This window comes from Phacochoerus africanus, chromosome 6, assembly GCF_016906955.1.
Source record: "Phacochoerus africanus isolate WHEZ1 chromosome 6, ROS_Pafr_v1, whole genome shotgun sequence".
Classification (NCBI taxonomy): domain Eukaryota; kingdom Metazoa; phylum Chordata; class Mammalia; order Artiodactyla; family Suidae; genus Phacochoerus; species Phacochoerus africanus.
In genome coordinates, this window is record NC_062549.1 from 68,182,637 (window position 1) to 68,203,680 (window position 21,044).

Here is a 21,044-nt window from a genome sequence, read left to right on the forward strand (position 1 = left end):
TGTTGCTGTGAGCTGTGGTGTAGGTTGCAGACATGGCTCAGATCCCTCATTGCTGTGGTTGTGGTGTAGGCCAGCGGCTACAGCTCTGATTTGACCCCTAGGCCTGGGAACCTCCTGTGCCATGGGAGCAGCCCTAAAAAAGACAGAAAGACAAACAACAACAACAACAACAACAAAAACAGAAATTAGAACTAGAATTTCTACTTTGAATTAGAATTTGATACTCTAAAATTGAAAAGACTAAGTATACTAAGTGTTGGTGAAGTGAGCAATGCATTCTCACTTGGTGAGAATGTAAATGCCAACAGTAGGAGTGCAAACTGGTACAGTCACTTTGGAAAGCTATCTAGCATTATCCACTAAGGTTACATATATACATACATATACATACACTACAACCCGAAGTTCCCTTCTTCTGGGTATACATCAGAAATGCTTGCACATGTGCAAGGAAAGATATGTGAATGTCAACATTACTCATTATAGACAGAAAATAAAAATAACTCCAATGTCCATCAGCAGAACCACAAATGAACAAACTATAGCTATAAGCAACAACCTAGGTAAAATAAGCCACATACAGAAATATGTAATGTATGATTCCATTTACATAAAGTTCAGAAACAGGGCATGTTAATCTATGCTGCTAAAAATCAGGAGAGTAATTACCTTCGGGAAGGAACAGAGATTGAGCTGTGTGAGGAGTGCTGGTGATGCTCTCCTCCTTGGGCTGGCAAAGGTGATAAATATATTCACTTTTTCACAGTTCATTAAGCTGTAGAGTCATGATTTAAGCTCCAATATGTGTTATACTGCAATAAAGCTAAAATAAGGTATTTTTGCTTCTATTTGCATTTGTTAAATAGACAAAGAAATGTTCATTTTCTCTAGTAATTAATCAGCCATTTGCATCGTCTCTTCTGTAGACTGTTTTTTGTAAGACTTTGTTTTTTTCTACCATAGGTGATTTAATGTGTCCTGTCAATTTCTGCTGTACAGTAAAGTGACCCAGTTATACACATACATACATTCTTTTTCTCACATTATCCTCCATCATGTTCCATCACAAGTGACTAGACATAGTTCCCTGTGTCTTCTGTAAATTGTTAATGTGCTTTGTCCCTTTTTTTTTTTTTTGGTGTCTTAAGTGTATATTATCTGAATAAGCTCTTTTATTAAGTATATTTACCTACTTCCTTTATCATGGGAAACTTTTTATATTTTTGGTTTTTAATTTCGCTTGTAATTTTTGGAGGCCAAAAGTTCTTATGAGTCAAATTTGTCATTGTTTTACTTTGTCATACATCATTCACTGCCAATATGCTCAGCAAGCCCTGTTCTATCCAAGGGTCAGAGAAATAACTTTTTTTTTTGTCTTTTTGTCATTTCTAGGGCCGCTCCCGCGGCACATGGAGGTTTCCAGGCTAGGAGTCAAATCGGAGCTGTAGACGCCAGCCTACGCCAGAGCCACAGCAATGTGGGATCCGAGCCACGTCTGCAACCTACACCACAGCTCATGGCAACGCCAGATCCTTAACCCACTGAGCAAGGCCAGGGATCGAACCCACAACCTCATGGTTCCTAGTCGGATTCGTTAACCACTGAGCCACGACAGGAACTCCAGAAATAACATTTTATTCAAGTTTTAAAATGATTTTTAAATTCAATTTTACTAATTGTTATTTTAAAAGCAACCTTTTCTCTATTGAAGTAAAGCTCTTTGAAGTGCATTTTCCACATGGAATAAGACTAGAACACAGTAGCCCTTCAAGAGACACTTGCTGACTGGCGTTTTCTTCTTGCTCACTTAAATCTGTACTATTTTATAAACAGTTTGATGTTCAAATGAAGGGTGTGAAAAATAACAAAGTTCCATTAACAGATGAGATTCAGAAAATATGAAATATCAGTTTTATTAAAAAGAAAATGTCAGTTAAACATGAGGTTAAAAAACAAACAACAACCATAAGATACCACCTCACACCAGTCAGAATGGCCATCATTAATAAGTCCACAAATAACAAGTGTTGGAGAGGTTGTGGAGAAAAGGGAACCCTCCTGCACTGTTGGTGGGAATGTAAACTGGTACAGCCACTATGGAGAACAGTTTGGAGATACCTTAGAAATCTATACATTGAACTACCATATGACCCCGCAATCCCACTCTTGGGCATATATCTGGACAAAACTCTACTTAAAAGAGACGCATGCACCCACATGTTCATTGCAGCACTATTCACAATAGCCAGGACATGGAAACAACCCAAATGTCCATCCTCACATGATTGGATTCGGAAGATGTGGTATATATACACAATGGAATACTACTCAGCCATAAAAAAGAATGACATAATGCCATTTGCAGCAACATGGATGGAACTAGAGAATCTCATACTGAGTGAAATGAGTCAGAAAGACAAAGACAAATACCATATGATATCACTTATAACTGGAATCTAATATCTAGCACAAATGAACATCTCCTCAGAAAAGAAAATCACAGACTTGGAGAATAGACTTGTGGATGCCCAGGGGGAGATGGAGGGAGTGGGAGGGATCAGGAGCTTGGGGTTATCAGACACAACTTAGAATAGATTTACAAGGAGATCCTGCTGAGTAGCATTGAGAACTATGTCTAGATACTCATGTTGCAACAGAACAAAGGGTGGGGAAAAAAAATGTAATGTACACATGTAAGGATAACTTGATCCCCTTGCTGTACAGTGGGGGGAAAAAAAGCCTCTTGGAGTTTCTGCTGTGGCACAACAGGATCAGCAGTGTCTTGGGTGCTCTGGGATGCAGGTTCGATCCCTGGCCAAGAATACTGGGTTAAGGATCTGGTGCTCTCATAGCCACAGCTTAAGTCGCAAACACAGCTCGGATCTGAACCCTAGCCCGGGAACTCCATACACCACAGGGCATCCAAAAAAGGGGAAAAAAAAAAACCAAAACCCAAAACCTCTCTTGGCTATTTATTTTGAAGGTGCTAGAAATGTCCTTTATTTTAAATGGAACAGTGGTAGTTACAAGGTGCACAGATATGGAAAAACCTATTGGGCTGTAGACTTAAGAACTGTGTATTTTAATAGTATAATGTTAAAGTTAAAATAATCGCATTGGCTTTAATTGAATTTCAATACCAAATATAACATCTTTATAATACAACACTTCTATATCCAAAATGAATTCTCAGCATTTACAATATACTGTTAGAGGTTCTGAGTAACACTGTTCCAAATACCAGGAGAAATACTGAAAACCACCACCACTTATTCTATACATATTCCATGTGAGGCTCTGTCAAAGAAGGAGACAAATTCAAGCTCTCAACATATGCATTTCATAATAAGCCAGTAATACTCCAATGTGAAGTAATCTCCAATGCATACAACAAAAATTACACATTAGAGGAGGAGATCTAAGCTCAAGATAACATAGAATTGGTCCTAGGGGAAAAGGCACAATGTTTAAAAAATAATTATACAAAGAGCCAAATGATAAAAGACTCTTTGCTGAGGAACTCACCACATGTAGGAACCCTGAGCTCCAGGATCCTGCCCAAGGCTGTGTTCCTCCACCACCTGCTGGAGGCCCTGAATGGAAAGGCAGCTGCCCCTCCGGCTGAGCTGAGGGCTAATCCCAGAGCTAAAGCAGGTGCTGGGCCTTCTGACCACTGTCCTACCTGTGAGTGTCAACGGGAATGAAATCTAGAGCACTGGGCAGAGGACCATGGTCAGAGGAGGTCCAGCTCTAGTATTTCACTGATTTAGTGTATTAAGTTAAAAAAGGAGGTCAGAACACCTGCTCAGGACATAGGAGGCCTCTACAAACTGTGAGGATCAATAAACGTCATTATTGTTCTGAGAACAGTGGCTCAAATACAGTCCTTCAGTGTTGTGATTCTGAAAAGACTAATAAAAGGTATCAAGTCTGCATCACTGTCTACAGGCAGCCTTTGCATCTACAAAGATAGGTGAGCTGTAGGAAGGTTTCCCAAATGTTCTACTTTATTCTTCTTAGAATGGGATACTTAATTCATGCAAAACCATGTTAAGTAACATAACGTAAATTAAAAACCACAATGAATATAATGAATACCCACGAACCAATTACCAGATTCAAAATGAAAAGGCATTTCAAACCACGGACGTACCTCTATGTTCCTAGGTAGTTATGAGATGACCCACCCTTCTGCCTTCATCAGAGCTGCTAGCCTACCAGACACACACAGGGCTGGGAAAGTACCTTCATGTTAAGAAGTTGCCTAGAAGGCTGTGCTGAGAAGGTCTGCAGGCCCTGTCTGGGGACACAGAATGCTGACGTAGGTCGCATAAAGTCATGGCGCATGTGCTCAGCCCTTGCCAACTCCTTCAGCCTCATCTCCTTTCTGTCACCTACTCTGTGTTCCAGGTACCATGAAATGCTAATACTTAATTTAAGCATCCTAAACATCACAGGCTCTTTGTAACAAAGACTCCGTTACATGCACTGCTCCCTTTGCCTGGAATGCTCTCCCAACCTTTTTTTCTTGAAGGAAACCTTCCTGCCCCCTACAAAGAAGAGTTGGCCAATTTATATCTGCTGTCCTCTGGACTTTTATCATAAAACTTCCTCTGATTTAATTACTTGTTTCTAAATCTGTTTCTCCCACTAGACTTGGATCCTAGGCTTCTGGAAGGTAAGGATGACATTAATTTCTCTTCATATTTTCAATGCACTCAGAGGTACTTAAGATATGCTTTCTTAAAGCATGAATAAATACAACATCAAGTAAATAGCAAACCGTTTTAACTGTGCAAATTCCTTTCAAGTTCAATCTATGGAACAAGCACAATAGGAAGAAAGAAAAGAACTCATGCCTTGAGTTGATGGAGGGAAAAGAGGATTAAGAATATCAGGGTAAAAATTCTTAAAAGATTAAGAACATCATGGGAAAAATACCTGAGGAAGGTTTCACAAAAATATATAGCACAGTAAGATTCCAAACAACATATAAAATATGCACCAGCAGCTTATTCAATAGTCTTAGGTTTGGTTTCAGTGCCTCCTTAGATCACAATGAAAATTACTTACTGGTTGTAAAGCTCTGGATGCCTAACTAAGTTCTGAATGAATTCATTCAGTCCTGCTCTTCTTTGTTTAATAAAATCTGTTAAGAGAGATAATGCTATTAGGATTATTTATATTAGACCATGAAATTATACATCAACACAGTTATACAAGATAGATAAGCACAAGATTGTGAATTTTGATTAAGAAACTTTCTTTTTTCTTTCTTTTTTTTTTTTTTTGTCTTTTTAGGGCCACATCTGCAGCATATGGAGGTTCCCAGGCTAGGGGTCAAATTGGAGCTGTAGCAGCCGGCCTATGCCACAGCCACAGCAACACTAGATCCAACCTGTGTCTTCGACCTATACCACAGCTCACAGCAACGCCGGACCCTTAACCCACTGAGTGAGGCCAGGGATCGAACCCACAACCTCATGGTTCCTAGTCGGATTCATTAACCACTGGCCACAATGGGAACTCCCTTTTTTCTTTTCTTTTTTTGCTTTTTAAGGCCACACCTGTGGCATATGGAAGTTCCCAGGCTAGGGGTCAGATCAGAGCTGTAGCCGCTGGCCTATGCCACCGCCACAGCAACAATGGACCTGAGCCGCATCTGTCACCTATACCACAGCTCACAGCATGGCCAGTTCCCCAACCCACTGAGCAAGGCCAGGGATGGAACCTCATCCTTATGGATACCATAAGGTGCTGCACCATAGCGGGAATTTCAAGAAGTTATTTCTTAGTTCATGTTTCATATAATAAGGAATAAATACTTACAAATATATTTTTAAACCTATAAATACAATGGTTATAAAATAAAGCAGACAACATATTTCCCCAAAGAAAATTCTCCCTCAAAATGCCTACTTTAGGTTCTAAGCAGAGTCACCACAAAACCTGGAGAGATATTTTGTTTTTGCCCAACTCCTCATGTACTACCAAGTAATAAAAATTAACACTATGACACTGATGACTGAAAAATCATACCAACTTAAAGTAAAAAATAAAAAAAAAACAAAATCAGGAGTTCCCATGGTGGCTCAGTGGTTAACGACTCCGACTAGGAACCATGAGGTTGCAGGTTCGATCCCTGGCCTTGCTCAGTGGGTTAAGGATCCCGAGTTGCTGTGGCTGTGGTGTAGGCCGATGGCTACGGCTCCGATTCAACCCCTAGCCTGGGAACCTCCATATGCCGTGGGTACGGCCCAAGAAATGGCAAAAAGACAAAAAAAAAAAAATCAAGAAATATCAGAGTTCCCTTGTGGCACAGCAGGTTAAGGATCTGGTGTTGTTATTGCAGCAGCCCCAGTCAGTGCCGTGGCACAGGTTCAATCTCTGGCCTGAGAACGTCTATGTGCCAAGGGCACAGCCCCAAAACCCCCAAAACACAAAAAATCAAGAACACTGAAATCTATGCAAATAAGAATGGTGATTACCTAGTTTAGTATTATCAAAACTCTACTGTTAAAAATGGGTTTTTATTTTGTACAAACCTATTTCTCTTCAATTAGCAGAGGTTAAAATTGAGAAAAGTTGTTTCTATGTAAGTCACTGAGGGAAGGATCATGCCTTCAAATTTTTTTTTCAACTTTACCTCTTATACAGTGTTTTAGAAGGTACTTAACTGATGTGAATAAATAAAACATCAAGCAAATGAATATACATTCCAGCATTCATAGCCTCCAAGTTTCATATGCCCCATCTCTTATTTAACTCAAATTATTTTTGTTACTGTGTAATGTTATTTTTCAGTAATACAATAATCTTGTTTGTTTGTCTTTTTTTTTTTTTTGTCTTTTTGCCATTTCTTGGGCTGCTCTAGAGGCATGGAGGTTCCCAGGCTAGGGGTCGAATCGGAGCTGTAGCCACCGGCCTACGCCACAGTCACAGCAACACAGGATCCGAGCCACGTCTGCAACCTGCACCACAGCTCACGGCAATGCCGGATCCTTAACCCACTGAGCAAGGCCAGGGATCGAACCCGCAACCTCATGGTTCCTAGTGAGATTCGTTAACCACTGTGCCACGACGGGAACGCCAATAACCTTATTTTTTTAAAAACTACCCCCCAAAAGTAGTTTACATATTGACTTCAGGATCCTATCAGCAAAAGGCTTGGTATTATTTAGAATATAAAAAGTATAGCTAATTCTGTGTATACTTTACAGAAAGGTCTTTAAATCCAAAGTGCAATTTTAACTTCAAAAAGCATAGGCAGAAATAACCCTTAAAATCTGCCTCAAGTATGTAAAATATAACTTACAGACATTGGTAATCACCAAAACAAAGAAGCTGAAAGAAAGAAAATGACAAGCATGGACTTAAAAGCTGCAGCATACGAACTCAGAAAGATGTATGGAAGAATTCTCCAGGGTAGCCGTCAAGGGTGAAGTTAAGAAGGGCAATTTCTTTCTTCATGCCCTAACTGACCGTCTTTGGCCAGTGAAAGCCCCTATCAACCGGGCTCCTGTGTCCTTCTGAGAAAACCTCAGTATTCTTGGCTTTTTGTTTTTGTTGCTGTTCTTTATGGGCACACCAGAGCATGCTGAAGTTCCAAGGCCAGAGACTGAATCCGAGCCTTTAACCCACTACACTGAGCTAGGGATCAAACCCACACCTCCAGTGACCCCAGCTGCTGCATTTAGCTTAACCCACTGTGCCACAGTGGAACTCTAAAACCTCTGTTTTCTTGTACAGCTTCTTTCCTTCCAGGCAAGATGTCCAAGGACCAACCTTGTATATTTCTTGCCCAAGATCTTGAATTGCCATTTTTTCATCGAACTTTTGTTTCTTTAAGGGGGAAAGTGTTTTATTTTTCATTTCTTAAAGTTTTACTAAAGTATAGCTGAGGGAAATGGTGTTTAGAGATGATAACCTGGATGCTAAGGCTGTGCCCCTGCTACTTATTTGTTACTGCTTTTAGACATTTCCGGAGGAGAGATCTGGGAAGTATGTAAAGTTTTAGAAAGAGAAAAATAAATCATGATCTCATGTTGTATTTCCAAATCAAGTTTAAAATTATAGGATTTCTTGGGGGAGTTCCCATCACGGCTCAGCAGAAGTGAATCTGACTAGTACCCAAGAGGATGCAGGTTCAATCCCTGGCCTTGCTCAGTGGGTTAGGTATCTGGCGTTGCCATGAGTTGTGGTGTAGGTCACAGATGCGGCTTGGATCTGGCATTGCTATGGCTGTGGCTCAGGTTGGCAGCTGAGGTTCTGATTCGACCCCGAGCTTGGGAACTTCCACATGCCACAGGGGTGGCCCTAAAAAGCAAAAGAAAAAAAAAGTAAGAGTTCCTACATATGGCTCCATTTTTAGACCCATTTCCACCCTAGCTGCAGCGCTCATTACCTAATTTGAGGACTACTAGAATAGTCCCTTAACCAACCTCGCAGACTCTCTCTCATGTTCTCTGTGCTCTGCCTACTGCTGGTTTCATACCATGTGGCCACTTCACTCAAATAACTCTAAGGCTCATGTGTTACCCGTCACGACGCTTTTCAATCTGTACTCCACAGACACACTTCATTGCCTCACAAACAAAGCCACTTCATTTTTATTTGTCCTACACATGACATTTTCTGCACAAAATTTCACTAGGGCGAAAGTGTTCTACAGCTAGAAAAAAAAAGAAAAAGAAAGAACAAGCGAACAAAAGCCACTGGCCTACAGAATCAATCCAAGGAATGTAAAATCTACCTTTGTTGTGCTAACTCAATCTGCTCTTTACTGCTAGACTAACCTATTCAAGTAATATTTATTAAGAATCTACCAGGCACTATAGATAAATAAAAAAGGCAAAGCATTCACTCTCATAAAATCTACGGACAGATAAGACAGACTGGCAATGACAATAAAGTGTGCTAAATTCTCCCAAGAGAAAAAAATTCTGCATAAGATAGGGGAAGTGAAAAAAAAAAGGGAGGGGGGAATGAGAACCCTCTCCAATCCTGAGGTTCAGAAAGTGTAAAAGAATAAAGAGTCTCTAGTTGAGAAGGTGACAGGGGATTTCAAGCAGCCTTGGGGGAAAAACTCAGTTTTAATGAAAGCAAGAATGCAAAAGAAATATGAAAAAGACGGAGGAGGATAAAGGAGTTTGTTCGTCATGGGCAGAACTGCACAGGGTACAGTGAAGACAACTTGGAGGAAAAGGAATGGTACCAGGTTAGGTTACAGAGAGGAAGCAAGATAAGCCATTTGAGAGCGAATGTACTGAGCAGTGACCAAGAAAGCAGACATGTCAGGAACCATGGGTCTGCAGGGTTACAAGGTTACAAGCAAATAAGCTGAGGAAGTAAAAGAGTGGGGAGGAGGGAGGGTTCCCGTTGCAGCTCAGCAGGTTAAGAACTGGACTAGTATCCATGAGGGTGCGGGTTAGATCTCTGGCCTCGCTCAGTGGGTTAAGGATCCGGTGTTGCCACAAGATGCAGCATAGGTTGCAGATCTGGTGTTGCTATGGCTGTGGGGTAGGCTGGCAGCTGCAGCTCCAATTTGACCTGTAGCCTGGGAACTTCCAACAGGCTGCAGGTGCAGCCCTTAAAAAACAGAGAGTGGGGAGGGAGGAAACTCTCTAGCTTGTCAGGATCCACCTGTTGCATGGGTAGAAAACTTTAAACATAGAGATTCTGGTGGAGAGACTTCTGTCTCTCTGTAAGTAGCCATTTGTGTACTGGGTTGATTTCCTGGATTTCAGTTTTAAAAGTCTGAAGTTTGAGGCTTCAGAAATATAAACGGCCTCTGGATTTCTGAAATCCTATGTGCCATTAGGCTCCCCAAGGGTAAACTTTAGGACATTTCTTGCTAATCCATTCAGAGGCCTGCAGGGTGCCATGTATAGAGCACACATTTAGTAAATATTTCTGCACATAACAAAGAATACTTCATGGTTAGAAAAGAACTGCACATTATCCTTAATAATCAATAAATTTATCTAAAGCCAGACTGCTTGAAGTTAACTTCCAAATCTGACATATACTACTTGTATACGACTCCTGAGCAAATTAATTAACCTGTGCCTCAGTTTCCTTATCTATAAAACAATGATGATAGTAATACCCACCTCAAAGCGTTGTTGTGAGGACAAAACAAATTAAAACACAAAGTGTTTAGAGAATGAGATCAATCAGGTTTGTAAGGTCCTATACTGCTATACAGTGCAATGAATGCAGAAATTCTTCAAAATAACCATCACTAATGGCTGGTCTGTGAAGTTACTGCTTACCTGGATCAAAATTATCACCAAATATTCTCTTGGCAGGAATCTTCAGGGCCATAGCAGGAAACTGTTTCCTTAACTAGAATTAAAAAAAATAACACTATATGAAGTTAATTCTACAGGTCTTCTAGTTATACATACTCCAAAACAAAATATAATCTAATTTTCAAAAAAAATCCATAAGACATATTTTTAAGTATATCATGATCAAATGTACAATATTAAATTATACCAATAAAATACCATTAGTCTGACTAATCCTATTTTGTCCCAATAAAACACTTAGTATCTCTGTGACCCTGGATGAGTAACTTAACATCTCTGTGCTTCAGTTTTCTTGTCTGAATATGTGGATAATCTTGGCATTTATGGATCTATGGTGAGGTGTAAAGAAAATGATGTGTGTTAAGTGCTTAGGCTATACAACCTGGTGTATAGGTTTTGAATACATGTCACTCATCATTTATCACCTCGGGAGAAGGTGTGAAATCTGTGTTCTCTAAGTAAAGAGATTGACAAATGTTTTCTAAGAAAGCTGATGAATTCTGCTTTCACTACCCTCTGCTCTAGCCTTCCTCCTATTAATATTCTGATATATTTGTTTATCAGATTTTCTTATCCCCAGAGTAAGAATGACTTGGTCTTGAAGAAATTAATTTTGGGGCAGTGAAGTCATAAAAACAGGTTAATGCTTATTTTAAGCTTGGTGTCAAAAAAAAAACACACACATACATATGAATATACTATAAATATTCATACATACAGAAACATGTATATCCATATATACACACAGACGCACGTATATATAACATGTATGTACACTCTCATGGACAAGAAATATAAAGAAAGGAGAGTGTATTAATCACTCTACACCATGAGCAGCAAAATTCAGACTGAAAAATCTGTAGAAAAATGACCCTGTTTTTACAACAAAAAAAATTGTAAAGAAAAAAGAAGTGGAGGGGGAAACTTAATGATTAAAAGACACTTCACAGACTTATCAACAAGTCATATAAACACTGAGTATCTGATATTAAGGCATTATCCTTATTTTAGATGTGATAATGACATTGCACATTTTTAAAGAATCTTTATCTTTTTAGAGATGTAATTGAAGTAATTACAGATGGGAAGATAAGATGTCTGAAATTTGCTTCAGAATTCCAGCAGACTGGCTAGGGATGGAGATGAAACAAGAACAGCTGTGTATGGTAACTGCTGAAGATGGATGGTACATCATGGTATTTTCTCTAGTCATACAGTCTCTCTATGTGTTCAACAAGTTCTGTATGTGTTCAACAAGTTCTGTAATAAATACAGTCCAAATACAAACTACAGTCATAATAAACATATTTAAACCGACAGTTAACATGTTTACAGATTGGAAATTTTACTTTTGTAGTATCAAGGAACACAGCCAGTACCATTCCCGTTTTTTTTTGTTTGTTTGTTTGTTTGCCCCTCAGTTCACCACAGGAGGCAGAACTCGAGGGAGCTGTATAAAGAGAGGAAGACTCAGAAAATGGGAAAATAAGAAAAAGATGAAAAGAGAAATTCAGGAAAAATGAGGGAGGTGGATGATAAAGACACAACCACACAGGGAAAATTTTCTGTAAAAAAGCTTAAGATGGGTTGTTTGATGGAAAGAAAAGAAATAAAGTGATCACGGTGGGAGAAGCACCCCAAACAAACTTAAAGAATTTCATCATCTATTTAAGTCAGGAAACCATCGTGAGGATGCTATGCTTTTCACTCGTGCAGTTCTCCACAGTGCTGAGTGTTTAGGTGACATCCCCTATGCTATTCCCTCTTAAAAACAGTTCTACGAAAGGACATGTTTAAAAGGTTAAGCTAATCCATGTAATCTTTCAAGCAAAATTCAGAAACCAATCTCAAATTCATATCTATTAGTAGTTCACTGAACAAAATTTGATCTTATTTCTCTAAGACGCTCATATAAACCATCTTTGTGTACATGTAGATGTATTACTTCACCAACATGTTATTTCCATCCGAGTATAATAAACCAGGTATCCTAATCGGTACAAACCTGTATAAAACTAAAAAAAATGTTGATCATGTATATAATAGTATCCAAAAATTTCAAATAGAGCTAACCATTCAACCCTCACTCATCCTCCAACAAAAAATAAATCGTTTTTAATTACTCAAATTATAAAACACATTCTCCTATTAAATTTGTTGGCTATTTATTATTTTATCTCAAAAATGCGACCTTAGTCAAAAGAGACTATCTCAATATACTCTGACTAAGCAATAATGAAAACTATCTGTAGTAAGTTCACCTGCAATGTATTAAAGGAAAACTAAAAATCAGAAGAAAACAGTAAAATATTTTATCTCTGAGTAGAGACATTATAGGTGAATTTTAAGTTTAAGCTAGTTTTACTTTCCTCTATAGTCTTTATTTTCTAGAATATGTATTAATATTACACAGGAAAATAAAGCCACTTTAAAAACTGCAGTACACACACAGGCTGTTCAGCCCAGTTGGTTAGAGTATGGTGCTGGTTAAAAAACTGCAATATTATTTAAAAGTTCAATTTCAACTGGCAAAGAATTTGAATATTATTTGGAACAAATACAAATAAAGTGAAATGCTAAACGGAAATGAATCAGAAGCCTAACTTTCATGACTTAAGAAAACACAGGAAGTTATGCAGCTAGACAACAATTGATTCACTCTGACCCACTTAGTAAGTAATTTATCTCTTAATTGAGGTATCCTTACCTTCTTCTACATTATTTTACAATTGATAACCCACAGACATGTATCTAAATAACTCTATTTTAAAATCAAGAGACAAAGTTAAGAAAACTGAAAAAAAAATTACCTTTTTAAATATGAAACAGGTTTTTTTGTTGTTGTTTTGTTTTTTTTTCCTGGAGGATATCTAGTTATCTACCATTTTTAAAATAATGACATGAGGTGATTTCTATTTATTCTTAGAGCAGAAGATATTTAAATTTGGGACTTGAGGTCCAATTGCTTTTTTTCTGCCAAGCAAAGCCTGGCAGCCAGAGCTGTCTCAATAATCTGGGGTCTCCAATGAGCAACTCAGGCAGTGTTCTTTGGCCTCCTACCTATGCACAATCTTAAAGGCAACGCTCTCTACAAACATTGGGCCCTGTGTAAGATTTGGCCTCATGTCTTACAATGACCATGGTGCCTTAGCTTCCTACTGAAGAAAGTATCTGCAAATGCAAGCACTGTATTAAAAACAATATTTAATATATGAATAATGAATATACACAACAGGTTTTAGGTATTTAAATAACTAATGATCTCTTAGGTAACACAACAGGTTTTAGGTATTTAAATAACTAATGATCTCTTAGGTAATGAATATTGACTTTTGGAAGTCAATATTCATCTCAGTTGTGTTAGCTACTCAAAATCTGGAATGTTAGACTAATTTCCAACCAAGAATGAAACTATGAAAGGAAGGGAGGCTTATGACAGCCTTTCAGACCAAAAGTAAAGGTTAGGCAATTTAACTAGAAGTAGCATGATGATTAACAATTATGAGAAAAGTAGGTAGAAAGAATTTATTTCTAATATTCTGTGACATTGAAACATATTTTACATCTAGTTCTCATCTCTCTCATAGTTTACCTGGAACTTCTCAACAGTTCTCTTTCTTTTTGGTAAGAATTCCAAAGTTAGGATGCTTTTGAGGAATTTCTTGCCCTTTTCTACATGTCTGATATATATAAGTATTATTTATCAAATAAATCTCTCTCCTTTTCCATTTCCTCAGGTGTTTTGTCTTAAAATAAAAATCTCATAGATGATGGTTACTTACAGTATTGTAAAGCTTATCAAACTCTGCATATCTCCTGAAGACAAACCACTCACTCCTGCCCACTGAGACCAAAACTTTATAAACCTGTGGAAATAAAAGACAAAATAAAATTTGATCACAAAATCATTAGCTATTTACATGTGCAAGTAACCTTTTTCATCCTCATGAAACGGACAGTAGACATTAATATTTACATATGATTCTCCAAGATACACAAGTACACTAATTGAAACCCTTATTTTTTCTTGTTGAAAGGTGTTTTATTTTTAAAATGTTATGAAATATTTCCACAGTTTTCAGAGAAGAATATAACAAACACCCAGATATGCATTATTCAGGTCTTCTGAATCCTAATATTTTGCCGTTCTGGTTTCAGATTTTCTTCCCCAAGAATAAAATATCACACATTCAACTGATGCCAACCAATCTGCTCTCTTCTTCCCCGGCAGTAGCCATTACCCTGCAATGATCAAGTATTTTCACAAGTGATGCCTGCCACACAGTCAACAATCAATGATTGATTCTCCTCCTTTCAGGGCATCTTTTACACAGATTTTTCAAACTAAGAATGTATCCTCAGATTTCTGACTACCATCTCATGTGTGTCTAACTTCACATAACCTCAGTCAACAACCCCATGAAGTAAGCAGAGTATTATAACCCCCCCCCCAACTACACAAGATGACGGCCCCCAAAACTTAAGTAACTTGCCGAAGTTCAGACTTGTGAGACTAAAACCTCTATCTTCGAACCTCCTAGGCACCAGAACAAGTATCAAATCAACAGTTGTAACACAGAATTAACTCTCATAATTCATCCCACAGATACTCAGAATGTAATTCAGCACATCAGTATGGATAAAATGATTTAGAACACCTAAGATCTTTTATCATTTTAAAAGAGAAAGATGCCAAGAATTCAGGTTACATGAGGGAAGACTTATTGATGTATAGCTTGAACTATCAATCTCGCTATTATACAATATAGATTAGGGAAAGATGGTATGAGTTGTTTTGGTGTTTACAATACAACTGTCCACAGTCTGTTACATAACAGAGTAACTGGAGTTTATTTCAGAAGATGGGCATCCAAATATGTCTACCTCTTCTCATGAAAGACTGGAAAGCTACACTCACAAGTTCCTAGTTAGATAATACTGTGTGGAAAGATCTCCCTGATGTGTCTGATTAAAACCTATGAACTCTGTTTAAGACATAGTCACATTAATAGGCCCACAATAAGAGGGGCCCCAGAATGTAAAGCCCTGTCCCTCTGTGAGAAAGGAGAGGAGGTCTCACCTGGAAGCTGAAGCAGTCATTGTATCAGTCACCTGGGGAAGCAGTCAATTACTAAGGCTGGGAGAAAAACAAGCATCCAGGCCACAGGGGTAATAGGGATTTCTGGTGTTAACCCAGGGGACATCAAAAGTTTTAAATATAGCCACTGGATCCAAGGTGTCAGAATTGTTTTTAAGATGCCACTGCTCCCATGGAAAGAGTGCAGACGTAGAGGATAAAGAATCTGGTCAGGCTGCCAGTGAAGCTAAGCCATGTTTCTAAGACTAGACTACAGTTTATCTCTTAAGGCACTCAGAATCAGATGGGCCTGGAAGCAGAACCACGACCAAAGGATCAGAAACAGGCTTATGCAATCATGAGCGTCCTGAACAAACAGCACTATTTGCACTGACTTCCCAGGGGGACAAGACGGCTTCCCGTGGATACTCAAGTACAGCCAAGACGAGAACCCAAACCTAGGCTCCAGGCTGGGGCAGCTCTGTGGCAACTATTTACAGGACTCAAGATAAAGCCTCTATGAAAAAAGGCTCATTAATTAAGTTCTAATAAAATGCCAATTGTCAAAACAAAAATACTTCAAATTTTAAAAAGTATTCTCATTTGCAAAAAAAGCACAAGATTTCACAGAAACAATATAATACTAACAGCACAATAAATCTTACTAAGTTTTTCTTTCTTTTTTAAATTCCTTATTGCCTGTCTTGCCCCACCAGAATGCAAGAGCTGTATCATTTGTGCTCCCCACTGTACTTCCAGTGCCTAGAACAGCACCTGGCATAAGAAACTCAGTGACAATATGTTGCGTGGATAAATTAAAGTATAATTTAGACTTGGTTTATGTCAAGACATCTGAGAACACACTGCATTCATTTCTTTGTAAGAAGCCTCACCAAATAGAGCCATTTAAAAGACACATGAGGGAGTTCCTGCCTGGCGCAGCAGAAACAAATCCGACTAGCATCCATGAGGATGCAGCTTTGATCCCTGGCCTCACTCAGTGGGTCAGGGATCTGGCGTTGCTGTGAGTTGTGATGTAGGCCACAGAAGTGGTTTGGATCCCAAGTTGCTGTGGCTGTGGCTTAGGCTGGTGACTGCAGCTTCGATTCAACCCCTAGACTGGGAACTCCCATATGCCACAGATGCAGCCCTAAAAAGCAGTAAATAAATAAATGACATATGAAAACGAAAGTATGACAATATTATTGAACAGGAACAGTGTCTGGGCACTGTTGAGGCTAGACACACTCTGCATTTGATGAGGTGGGATCCATCTGTGCTGACTAGAACTGAGTTTCTTGAGAACTGAGAACTGAACTGTAATGATCAGCAAGTGACACATAAACTTAACACTACTTTTCATTCAATTTCAATTCAACAAATACTTCCTGAACATCTATCTCTGTTCTGGGTATTGGTGAAGCAATAGAGAGGGAAGTTCTTGCTTCGGAGAACAAAGGCAAGGCATTCCCGTCGTAGCGAGGCAGAAATAAATCTGGCTAGTAACCAGAAGGACACAGGTACAATCCCTGGCCTCGCTCAGTGGGTGAAGGAGCCGGGTGTTGCCACGAGCTGTGGTGTAGGTCACAGATGTGGCAGGGATCCTTCGCTGCTTTGGCTGTGGTGTAGGCCGGCAGCTGCAGCTCGATTCGACCCCTAGCCTGGGAACCTCCATATGCCATGGGTGCGGCCCTAAAAAGACCAAAAAAATAAAAATAACAAAGGCAAGAAAAGCACATGTAAATAAGCCCAAGGTTATGTCTGGTGGTGATAACTGTTATTAAAAAACTAAAAAGGGTAAGTGGCAGACTGTGAAAGGGGTAGGGTGGCTATGAGGGTGCTATTTTACACAGGATGCTCTCCACCAAGGCAACACCTGAGGATGTGGAGGAAGGAAGTGAACAAGGTGATCTGGACAGAGCCTTTGAGAACTTGGAGGACAGCTCTGGGAACAGCTGGGTAAAAGTGATGCTTCAGGGAGTTCCCTGGTGGTCTAGTGGTTAGGACTCACTACTGCAGCTCGGGTTCAATCCCTGGTCTGGGAACTGAGATTCCACATCAAGCTGCTGTACTCCTCAGCCAAAAAAAAAAAAAAAAAAAACAACCAAGAGTGATTCTACTAGCGCCCTTGACCCTTTCACAGAAGACATGGAAATCCTCTACCATGGAAAACAAAAGTACACTTGAGATAAACCACTGCCTATATCTGCTATGTATGAACTTCCAACGAACTTGGCAGGAGGTCATGCCCTTGAAGGAGAGAACGGCCCAAAGGTAAAACAAGGAGAGGGAAAGAAGGAGAACGGCACACACTCCACTATTTTATCTCAAGAATACTGACTTCTTACTTATCATCAATACGATGTTTCTAAAACTGGCTTATATTAATGTGGAATAAACAATGAAGATACTAAGACATCTGAGGAGGGGCAAACGGCTAGACACACACTGCAATCTCTCTGCTCTGGGCTTCGATGCAGGGTGTGAAGGTGTTTGTCAAGGAGGGAGAACAGAAGGCAGGAGGGTTGTTTCCAGCTCCCTGTCTGGGACTCTGGGAGGAAACTACCACCTGGGGGCCCCACTCTACCTGGTTAAGAAGACAGAGTGGAGTGCTGGGTAAAGGGTTTAACTTCTCAGCTTTCCTCACCTGCCATTTGACATGAACTCTCTGAGCTGAAAGTCACTTGTTATGGGGCTCAACTGGCAGGGTCACAGCCCAGGGAGGACCACCTGAATCAGGAGCAGGAAGGGCGTGCAGAGCCGTGGTGGGCTCCCCAGCCATCTTGAGCCAAGGGGAAGCTGAGTGAGCAATGCATCACCACCACCCAAGCCAAGACAACGAGAAACAGATCTCAAATCAGTGCATCAAATGAACATGCCCGGGGGGATGCCAACGAAATGCCCAGGGCTGGAGCAGGTCAACCGCAGCTGGATGTCTGCCAGACCCATCACTCTACACCTGGAATGGCAAAGATCTACAGGATGACAGGAATGCCAAGGCTTCGCAGGCTACTGTGAGGTCATCAACTGAACAAACATTGAAAGGGGACACCACAAACCTTCTCCGACTTGGAGAGGGGGTGGATATTCAAATGAGAGAAAGAAAGCAGAACAAAGACAGCCTGGGTGGTATGACTGAGAACTTCTTGGAGCTCCCAATGGGGCATAACAGGATCAGCAGCATCTTAGGAGAGCTGGGATGCAGGTTTGACCCCCTGGCCCAGCACAGTGGGTTAAGGATTCTACAGCGGCAACTTAGGCCGAAACTGCAGCTTGGATCTGATCCCTGGCCCAGGAACTCCATATGCTGCAGGGGAGCCAAGAAAGGAAAAAAAAAAAAAGAAAAGAAAAAAAAAGAAACCACCTTACCTCAAACTAAATGTTACACAGAACTGGGCTGGAATTCCCGTTGTGATTAACAAATCTGACCTGGAACCATGAGGCTGTGGATTCGATCCCTGGCCTTGCTCAGTGGGTTAAGGATCCAGCGTTTCCGTGAACTGTGGTGTGATCTGGTGTTGCTGTAGCTCTGGCATAAGCCAGCGGCTATAGCTCCAATTAGACCCCTAACCTGGGAACTTCCATGTGCCATGGGAGCAAAAAGCCAGGAAAAAAAAAAAAAAAAAGAGCTGGGTTAAAAGAATTTCTCCACACTGCTCAGTGAGTAGGGATTTACAAGGAAGATCAGGTCAGAGACAAGATAAATGACATGTTTTCAGGGAGAGGAGGACATCAGATCTCTGTATATCCTAAAAGATTGCTGGAACTAAATTCAACATGTGTCATTATACTAATCAGGAAAGTGACTATTCGCCACTAACAGTCACTGATACACTGACTCAGCTAAAGAGTCACTGCGCTTATTCTTTATCAAGCCTTACAGGAGATACCCAGTGATACAAATAAAATCAGAAATGGACTTTTTCTATACAGTGGAAAAACAGAAAAAATACTGGATTACATTTTCCTTTTTTGTCTTTTTGCCATTTCTTGGGCCGCTCCTACGGCATATGTAGGTTCCCAGGCTAGGGGTCGAATCGGAGCTGCAACTGCCGGCCTACGCCACAGCCACAGCAATGTGGGATCTGAGCTGTGTCTGCGACCTACACCACAGCTCACGGCAACGCTGGATCCTTAAACCCACTAAGCAAGGCCAGGGATCAAACCCGCAACCTCATGGTTCCTAGTCGGATTCGTTAACCACTGAGCCACGACGGGAACTCCTAGATTACACATTTTTTAAATGGAGGTTGAAAAACGACAAATGTCTTAAGAAAAATATTATAGAAATTTCAAGACAGTGGCTTGCCACATGGGATCAATGACTTCCGAGTCCACGACCCCACTGTGTGCGCATTTTCTGGTGAGAGGGTCTAGCCGACAGTTTCTCCACAGGGGTTAGGGAAGCAGGCAAAAACCTGCACTGAAAACGAAATTGTATTCCGTGGCGGTACACAGGGAAGACCGAGGAGGTCTGTCATTTGAAAGATAAGTAAAATGTGGACATGAGGAAATCAGGGGGTGGGGGAGACTCTCTAGGTTAAGGAAAAACAGCAGAAATGGAAACATTCTCTCTGGCCCGTTTTGTCCCCTTTGCTTTCCACCACATACTTACAGTAAACCGCTTCTTTTTCTCTCTGTGTTCATCAGAGCTGGGGATGCTTACACTTGGGCAGCTTTCCTTGTAGTCCATGGTATAATCCCTTTTGGTTTATTGCCTCAAAAGGACACCAAAAAGTGAGTCCGAAGGAACAGTCAGCAGAGGACAAACACTATTAGCTAATCCAAAACATAAAACCTCTCGAGGTAATGTTCACATTCCATCATGCAACCTTACCAACAGGAAAAAAAAAAAAAAAAAAAAGAGAGAGAGAGAGAGAACTGATTAGCAAAATAATTTTAAAATACCATGATTTGTCATTGCTTGCTCACAGGACCCATTTTATGCTTATTCTGGCAGGAATTTATGTATTTATTTTTTTACCATCCTCGTGTTATGTGGAAGTTCCCAGGGTCAGGGATGAAACTGGCACCTCAGCTGCAACTCAAGCTGCTGCAGTGACAATGACAGACCCATAACCCGCTGTGCCATAAGGGAACCCCAGCAGGAACTTATTTCTGATCATATCTCTCAGCCCAGGTTAGAGATTGGTTTCTGTCACCTCCTTATCAATAACTAAACCACAACCAACCATTTGCATCCCATCTACCTTCTTTTCTAGTAAGAATTCTGGAAGCTTATACACCACAGTTCACGTGGACTAAAGGCTACCTCTCACCTAAAAGGGCTCTAGCAAGCCTCTCCAGCGTGCTGGGTCTGTGGTGACCCTGTGCATTCCTCAGTGCTTGCAAGAAAATTTTGAGATTGTTTGAGGCCTTGCCCTGCTTCATCCAGAGCAAGGTTATAGAAATTTCAGACAACTGAAAATAAGTAAATAAATAAATAAATAAATAAATGGGCTCTAGTTTGATGGGTTCAGAGCAGGGTTTTTCAAAGTGTGGTTTTCAGGCTTCTAGCACCAAGATGAGATCTGCTTTGGATTAGGAACCTGTATAGTAGGTAATTATTCACCTCTGTTTTACAGATGAGGCAACTGAGACACAGAGAGGCTAAATGATCCGACCCCAGCCTGTCTGGCTCCAGGCTCCCGAAC

General features: G+C 40.2%; 1 protein-coding gene and 1 non-coding gene across 4 annotated transcripts in view; one reads left to right on the forward strand and one right to left on the reverse strand.

Moving 5' to 3' along the window:
- SGK3 (serum/glucocorticoid regulated kinase family member 3) overlaps window positions 1–21,044 on the reverse strand; it is a 130,765-nt gene that overhangs the window by 36,640 nt on the left and 73,081 nt on the right. For all 3 annotated transcript variants that reach the window (XM_047783822.1, XM_047783823.1, XM_047783821.1), the window contains exons 2-5: window positions 20,006–20,222; window positions 14,096–14,179; window positions 10,275–10,347; window positions 5,074–5,149 (exon numbers count right to left, since the gene is read on the reverse strand). In XM_047783822.1, the coding sequence (XP_047639778.1) occupies window positions 5,074–5,149; window positions 10,275–10,347; window positions 14,096–14,179; window positions 20,006–20,083 (311 nt within the window). In that variant the 5' untranslated portion in view covers window positions 20,084–20,222. The remainder of the gene's footprint in view (window positions 1–5,073; window positions 5,150–10,274; window positions 10,348–14,095; window positions 14,180–20,005; window positions 20,223–21,044) is intronic.
- LOC125130165 (small nucleolar RNA SNORA9) lies at window positions 20,682–20,813 on the forward strand. The gene has a single exon (XR_007135665.1). It is a non-coding gene; the product is annotated as a small nucleolar RNA SNORA9 (small nucleolar RNA).